This window comes from Mytilus trossulus, chromosome 1 (genome assembly GCF_036588685.1).
Source record: "Mytilus trossulus isolate FHL-02 chromosome 1, PNRI_Mtr1.1.1.hap1, whole genome shotgun sequence".
Classification (NCBI taxonomy): domain Eukaryota; kingdom Metazoa; phylum Mollusca; class Bivalvia; order Mytilida; family Mytilidae; genus Mytilus; species Mytilus trossulus.
Window position 1 is genome coordinate 65,645,008 of NC_086373.1, and position 8,899 is coordinate 65,653,906.

The window sequence follows — 8,899 nt, forward strand, 5'->3', positions numbered from 1 at the left end:
CTAAAAACAGATTTTATGATTTGAGTGTCTGGCGTCAGAAAATTTATTAATACGTCACATATATTTGTCGTTCAATGTGCATACAAACAATTTTAAATTTTACATAGGCAATGTTAGCATACAGGGTTTAAAAAATCAAAAGTATGTAAGAATAAATTTCAGAAATAGACCGGGATTAAAACTAGTCTGAAAGTTATGTAGAATTTATAGAATTCACAAATAGTTCAAATTAATTCCACTACGCGATTGAATGATTTTGACGTTTGTGGTTCAACGTAATGGCTTGCACCTACGTTTTTTTCGCTTAAAGGTGGCGTATTGTTCCATCAGTTATACTTTCTGAACTCCTCGTGACCTATCAAAAAAGCGCCATATTGTTGTCAACGTAAACACCGCGAATTTTAAAGATTAAAGAAGATGCCACAGTATTGTAGTGTTCCTGGATGTACGAATTCTGGTGGTCATAAGTTTCCTGAAGAAAGAGAATTGCAACTTAGATGGAGAGTGGCTATTAAAAGAAGAGACTCTACCACAAAAGGTCTCTGGAAGCCAGGGAAACATGACGTTGTTTGTACCGCCCATTTCAAGGAGGCTGACTACAGAGTTTCTGGACTATTAGGTTAGATAACTTTCAATGATGAATAACATTAATATTTATTGAATTTTTTAAAAAGTAAAATCACAAAAATAATGAACTCAGAGGAAAATCAATTTGGAAAGTCCATAATCACATGGCAAAAACAAAACGCATCAAAAACGAATGGACAAGAACTGTCATATTCCTGACTTGGTACAGGCATTTTCAAATGTAGAAAATGGTGGATTAAACCTGGTTCTATAGCGCTAACCCTCTCACTTTAATAAAGTGTAGTGATACTTCTAAGAACAAGTCATATACCTTTCTCAAGTGGATGTCAATTTTAAGCGCAGATAATTGCAAATATAATATGATTATGAATATAAATCAGTTTTTAAGTGCACTTTAGCAGCACATTTTCCTTGTTTATTTTTTAAAATATGTATCAATTATATATTTTATCATGTTTATTGTACTGTAGCAACAGGTCTTTGTATTTTTTTGGCAGCTTGGGCTTGTTTGCTTGTTTGAAGAATCACTACATATATATATGCATTGTTCATCATGTTTATAAACCAATTTCTACAAATGCAATATTGTGTCAAATGAGTTTTTTCATTCAACTTGTCTCTTTTTTTTTGTTAAAAGGACAGTATTAAATTACCTTTCTATAAATTGGGCCTTTAAGGACATAGTTACATACATTTTTACATGTACCTATAGTACTAGGTGTCAGCTTTTCAAACCTCCCAAATATAGTTTTGTGTAGCTGATAAGACATTTGTCTACATGTATCTATTTCAGATGGGTCTTCATACATTTCATCCTACACTTTGCAGTCAAATTTAATAACATACAATATATTGAATGACAATTGTTTTTCTAGTAATAAATTATTCATAGCTGCATGTGGCTTCCACTATATAAAAAAAAGGAGATGTGATATGATTGCCAATGAAACAACTATCCACAAAAGACCAAAATGACACAAAAATTAACAACTATAGGTCACTGTACTATACACCGTATAACCTGGATATTTTACTTTTAAAAGTTTTAAGAATGTAAGAATAAACATTTAAAAATGTAGATAAGATAAATGACACAATCTTGTATTTTAACTATTTGTTTAAGTTATGCAAATATGTTGCCAAATTTTTACCTTTGGTAACAATATCATTGATTCATATATATTACAAATGTATTATATGACTTGTATCTGACATGGACATCATCACATTCTTTAGTATCATTGAAACATCTTAAAAGAAGACACCCCATACCATATAGTTGGTTATTAAATATCACACATGAATAAATGTGAAGCAATTTGAACAAGAAATTAAACATAAAATTATAAGTTGTATGCTTGTCAGTGAGACAACTGTCCAGAGTTGGATTTAGAGGCCTTCCAGGGGGCCTGCCCTCCTATTCTAGCAAAAATATCGTTGATTATATAGAAAATAATTGAAGCATGGCCATAGCAGCCCCCTCTTAGACAGTCAGTGAGCCTTCACTTATGAAAAATTCTGGATTCACAACTGCTGTCTACTAGCAACTTGTTGCTTTTAACAATGTGAAAAACTCATACCATTATATAGCCGACTATAAAAAGCCTTGACATGAAAAAAAGAAACAGTAATTTGTTTTACCTCTTAGATCTGCCTTATTGAGCAACTTGTGCTAATATGGATAACACTAACAGTATTCTGTTTTACTCTCAAACGAATTTCGAAGGAGCACATCAGTATTCCTATACATCCTTTTTGTAATTTGGCATCTTTTTTCCATGGTCAAATTCTTTCAGACTCAGAGTCAAATTCATTTCATTTTATCATTACTAGTGAATTTCTGTTATTTTTGCATGATATTTGCTTTGCTTACTTTGTGTTTTTTGTTTGTTTTTTTACATAAAACCTAGATGCACATTAATTTTGAAAGGACCATTGATCTGACCAACAAACAGTCTCTAATTTCTGGAATCAGGAATTCAGTACTGTTGTAATTAAAAAATTCTATAACCAGGTTATAAGGCAGAAAAAAACCAAATTCATCTTAGATTCATTATGCAACATGTACAAATGTATTTATATTAATACAGTGTAACTATATATTTACCGCATACATTAAAAATAACCACATGAATAAATAATGAACAACAAATAAATATTTTGTGTACAAAGGGCAATAACTCATTCATTAGACAGATGGTACAATCTAAAATAATAAGTTCAAGTTGAATAATTATATTGTATCAGAAAAAAATGTATTAAGGTGGTACTCAACACTTTCACTAAATTGAATTTGGCTTGTTTAATTTTCATAAAATTTGAACACAGTATTTACTTTGACCCTTGAACAAAAATATAAAAAAATTGAAAATTTTGAACCATCCGTTTTGTCTGAAAAATTACAGTGGTTATATAGCAATTTGACAAACACCAATGTTTATGATTGAAAAGCTTAATATTCCCTTTACAACGCAACGTAATTATAACGTTAATTTGACTTTACAGAGTTATCTCCCTGTAGTGTTAGGTACCACCTTAATATAGTGAAATCAAATTATAATTATATTACATTTTGTTAAGGAACTTTATTGCAATCACTCATTAATATTTGAATGAAATGTTGCATCTTTGTTTACTAACTTTTCGTAAAAAAAAAATTTGTTGATGCGGTTTAGGTGGTCAAGCATTAGATAGTTTGATACCAGTTTAATTGAAAACTTCAAAATTGGTATTTGCTGCTACACAGCTACGCACACAACTTTTATGGATAAAAGTGAAGACTCTTGAATCATATCAATTTGTCTGGGAGTGGGAGAGTTGACATGACTTTTTGAAATAGTTTATTAAAAAATATCTGCCAAGCAAAAAGCTTGATTTAAACACATTATTAGTATCAAATTAACAGGTTTAACTCCTGATATAAGCATGTAATATTTGCCACTAAACATAAACCATTCATTTAATTTTTAAATTTGTTATAAAAAAAGATATGACTTGAAAATTCACAAGGACAATTAAAAAACATCTTTGGTTTCAGTTTTCTTTTTCTTAACCTATTTTATAGGAATACCTTATGTTTCAAGGGCTAGGGGGAGTTGCTATATTTTGTCAAATTTCTAGAAAATGATTCAAACACATTATTACTACATGTATCACAATAACAGGTTCAAGGCCAGATATAAGCTATAATGTTCACCACTAAATATAAACACTATAAAAAACAAGATGTGGTATGATTGCCAATGAGACAACTATCCACAGAAGACCAAAATGACACAAACATTAACATCTATAGTTGACCGTACGGCCTTCAACAATGAGCAAAGCCCATACCGCATAGTCAGCTTTAAAAGTCTATCTCTAGTTTTAAAATTTGTAATATAGAAAGAGAGTTGATGTAAATATATTGCCATTTATTGTTATGGCCTGTTTAATGTTTTTTCTTTCATTTGGATTGAAGTAACAAAAATGTCCTTTTTTTAGGGTCACGTAAGCGGCTTCTTCCAGATGCTGTCCCTTCATTGTTCTTGTTCATGGAAAGCTCTACACCCAGATCATCCAAATACAGTAGACGAGATGATGTGGACTTAAGCGTGGTCAATAATGTACAGCTTGAAGTTGAGGTTGGTAACAAGGCGGAGGTCAAAGAAGAATCTGATGACTTAGATGGTATTGAGACTATGCAACAGGAAATGGGAGTACACTGTACCTTACTTGGAAGATTTGGTATTGATAATTTGGAGAATGATCCAAAACGTGTCCAATATTATACTTTATTCAGGGACTACGAGTATTTTATGTTGTTTTTAATTGTTTAGACCCAGCTGTAAATGAGTTAAATTACCAATGTCTGTCTTTGACACCAAAAGATCAACTGTTTATGTGTTTGTTGAAGTTACGTCAGAACAAAGAAGATATAGAATTAAGTTTTTTATTTAAAGTGTCTGAGTCAACTGTGTCAAAGATTGTCATAACTTCGATTAATTTCTTGTACTTTCAATTAAAAGAGATTAAGATTTGGCCATCTAGAGATATTGTGACTGATTATATGCCGGATGATTTTAAGTACAAATTTGCAACTACCCGGGTGATTTTAGATGCTACTGAAACCCCTATACAGAAGCCGCACAAAGTGTGACATGGTCTAGCTACAAACATAAAACCACAATTAAAACCATGATAGGTTGCACACCAAGAGGCACAGTATCATATGTAAGTGATGCTTATGTGGGTTCAGCAAGTGACCGTAAGATCATTGAAAAGTCTGAATTGCTTCAGCTAAATTTGAATTTATTTCAACCGAAAGATAGCATAATGGCAGACAGAGGAATAATGGTTCAGGATTTATTTGCAGCACAAGATTTGAAAGTGAACACTCCCACTATGCTTAAAGGGAAAAGTCAGTTGGAACCTGAGGAAGTAGTAAGAGACAGGAGAGTAGCATCCAAAAGAATTCACATAGAGCGAGTTATTGGATTAGCCAAAACATTTAAGATCTTGAAAAATGAACTGCCATTAGGCAAACTTATACTTGGGTTTAGAATTATTTTTGTGTGTTTTTCTATTGCAAATTTCAGAAAGTGTATTGTGAATGAAAATGCATAAGAATATATATATTTGACCAAATTACTCAAAACCAGATGAACTGTAAATGCTTGTTTATGTAATTATAAATTACACTTTATCAGTTTCGTGTGTCTTTGTGATTCTTTGGCTTTTAATGGCAGAATTGATCCAAAATATTTAAAAGGCTTTGAAAAAAAGTAAGGCAATTACTTTTAATATCAGATTTACTGAAGCATTTTCAATCATAACATGCTTTTTAAAATTTGCCAAAATAATAACATTATTTGATTGTCTTTTAAAATTTTGAAGATAGTTAGAAACACACATAATTTTTTGGTTACTTTTAAGCATGTTAATTATTTAAAAAATGAGATTTATAAGTTTATTATACATGTACCTACATAAATTATTTAATGACTTGCAAAATTTGAAAGAATAAGATTGATTTTCAAATTGATATATATTCTTCTCTTGTTATTAATTTTGTTACGTGACAAATATTGAATTAATCATGGTTCCCAAATTTTGGCACATTCTGATTTGCACCCAATAAATGGATCAAACATTGTATGCATGGTATTGTATACTAGAGTACAAAATGTAGATTTTATTCCATGTTATTTCATTTTAGATATACATGTACATGTACAAAAAAATTTTAAAGAAAAAAAAAAAAAGTTTTTGGTTTCTTCATTCTTGTCATGGTTAAATTGTTTCAAATTTTTATGTTTAAAATTGTTTAATTTCATTTAGAATGTTAAAATTATGATACATGTCATATGGCATGCATGGAATGTATAAAAATATTAAATTATTTGGAACTATCGACATTTGAAAAATTCTTAATGAATCCATTGAATCCAAAGATGCAGCAGTTATCTAATCTAAAAGTACAATTAATGTTTTTAGAATACCAAAAAACATGGGAATGTTTGAACTTTGAGAGTAATAACAAAGATGCCAAATATGGTCTGAAGTATTTCTCATAAAAAATGGATAATTTTGGAACTAATGAGTTAAGGCAGAAATTTTCGTCATAATCGACTACTTGCACAAACAGATCTACAAAAGTATACACAATGAAATAGCAGTATTTTCTTTTTGCAATAAACAATTGACCTTGAATTTGTGCATAATAGGTGCTTATCTCCTTTAAAGCTATTTCCCCAGATCTATTTCTGTATAGGAATGGAAAACATTTTCCTGGCAATATTTTATCATTTCTTCCATTGTATGGACATTTAACTTCTATTAAAAAATCACCATCAACAATGCCATCAGGTGAAGCCCCTAAAAATGGGAAATCTGGTCTAACAAACAGGCTGAGGGCCTACATTTTACACCTTTTTATGCCTCAAATTTGCAAATAGCTTTAGATTCAAATTGTTTTTCATGTAACACACACTTTCTAACTATTTCATGGCTATTAATTAAAGTTGTGCATAGTTTGTTTTTGTTTCTTCTACAAGTCATTCTGATAATTTCCCCAAATCTTGACGCAGTCAATCTCCATTTTCTATGCCTGAACCACTCATTGCATTTACTTTGCTTCCTCGTACATTTCTCTATTGCCTTGCAGTCATTCTCAGTAACCTTCAACAAAATGAATTAATTTGGTTTTGTTCTATTTTGTAACCTTTATTCAGAGTAGAAACACATAGATATCGATTGCTAGTTATAGAAATTTACAAATACATGTCTTTGGTTCATGATCAAGTCTAAATTTAAGGATGAAGAGGTTACAATTGTATACCCGAGTTCTGTTATTCAATGCAAGTCAATAAAAAAAGTTTGCCAGAGAGCAAAAAAAACCCAACAAAATAGCACTTAGAATTCATAGTCTGTGAATACCAATACAAATGTTAATTGTGTTAATTAAAACAAAAGATCTCAGGAATATCAAAACAAATTGATTGAAAAACAAAGGATATGGGAAATATCAGTAAATTCACAGCCAAGCAAAGGAACAGTGCTTTTCATTGCTGTTCTTCATCTCAAAGTGACAAGAAAAATGTTTCTCATGATGTGATCAGAAGTTCTTACTACATGTATGCATGAATCCTGTGCCATGTGACTTTAGTTATAAAATATGCGTGTAAAAATATATACATTTTTCTTTAAAGATCATGATACATAATACCAGGAGAAACATTTACAACTTATCCCAGCTTAATATTTCTTGAATAAATATCTTGATGGCAAGCCTAGTCTCATTGGTTGTTTATCATCATCATATATTTTTGTAATCCATTCTTAGTCTAGTAGTTTTGGGGCCATTTTTAGCTTGTTATTTGGTGTGAGCCAAGGCTCGGTGTTGAAGGCCGTACATTTACCTATAATGGTATACTTTTAATAATTGTTATTTGGATGGAGAATTGTCTCATTGGCACTCATACCACATCTTCCTACATCTATAAGCCTCACCTTAAGGGCATTATCTGTCCAATACTCAGCGAATGGCCTTTCAAGATAGTCATGGTCATGAACTGCATTTTGAAGATCTGCTTTTGGATATATATAGCGTAAGAGCAACCTTATAACTTTAAACATGAATAATGGACGTATAAATAGTTATCAAAGGTACCAGGATTATAATTAGGTACGCCAGACGCACGTTTCGTCTTCATTAGACTCATCAGTGACGCTCATATCAAAATATTTATGAAGCCAAACAAGTACAATGTTGAAGAGCATTGAGGATCCAAATTTCCAAAAAGTTATGCCAAATACGGCTAAGGTAAGCTCTGCCCCGTCGTTTATAGTAAAAACATGCACAACCATAACGTATCAATTGAGATAAGTAAACACCATACGGCGGAGCAGAGGGAAGGTTCCTGCTGAGATATGGGAAATTGTCAATTGGAAAACATCCCGTTTGTATTGGATTTTAGTGAGAAGTCGTCCATTTGTCGAAATGATGAACATGCTATCAGTAACGATATTCGATACCGATCAGTTAATTAAAAATGATGATTAATCTGATCCTATACAATTATAACACCTGACTTGTAAGGTTACTGATTTTATCAGTTAATAGTATTAAAAGCAGTATTGTTCTGTCATACGAAAAGTGCACAAGTCCTTCAGACCAATTATACTATGGTTATCAAATACTTATTACGTTCTGAAAGTTTACATAAAAGAGTCTAGAAATAAATAAATGGTTCGTTAATAAACAATAGGTGTGAATTCATTGTATTATAAACATGTATACCTTAACTGATCATTATTCTTCGATGTTATAAACATATTTTGATATGTTATATATGTATTATGTACATTTCTTTTACTTAAACAAACAAAGTGCCAAAACCGTGTCATTAATAAAGACTATAAAGGCAAAAAAGGAATTAAAAAAAAGAATTCCAAACACACCAATACATTGAAAGCATGAAATAATGCTTTTAAAAAGTCTGTAAAAAAATATTGAAACAACACACGTTTAATAACTTACGTCCGAAGCGCTTTTCTGGATTAACCTTCATCAGGAACGCTCTTTAAAATGATTTTTTAATTTCAAATATTTTGATCTCATATATCACTGAATTGACCAAGGGTGTATTTGTTTGCTCTCTTCTGGCGACATCCAGAAGACCTCCAGGTTTGGGAAGCAAACAAATAGAAATGGAGTGCTTCTGTAGAATCACGTGTTACCTCCAGAAGTTTGAAGCAAACAAACACAAACAGATCGCTTCTGGACTATTGTGTATGCATTTGATAAACAAATAATTTTCGTATTAAAAAA

At 31.1% G+C, this 8,899-nt stretch overlaps 1 protein-coding gene across 1 annotated transcript; it reads left to right on the forward strand.

Moving 5' to 3' along the window:
- The first annotated feature begins 385 nt into the window (after positions 1 to 385).
- On the forward strand, positions 386 to 4,406 carry LOC134688857 (uncharacterized). Its single transcript, XM_063549469.1, has 2 exons — positions 386 to 619; positions 4,072 to 4,406. The coding sequence occupies exons 1-2, from the start codon at positions 418 to 420 to the stop codon at positions 4,404 to 4,406; spliced, it is 537 nt and encodes a 178-aa protein (XP_063405539.1). The 5' UTR covers positions 386 to 417.
- Positions 4,407 to 8,899: the final 4,493 nt, after the last annotated feature.

Bases quoted from the DNA above. Each gene is read 5' to 3' on its own strand.
- LOC134688857 (XM_063549469.1), top strand. From the start codon at position 418: ATGCCACAGTATTGTAGTGTTCCTGGATGTACGAATTCTGGTGGTCAT. The intron at 620-4,071 runs GTTAGATAACTT...TCCTTTTTTTAG, and splicing joins CAGAGTTTCTGGACTATTAG to GGTCACGTAAGCGGCTTCTT.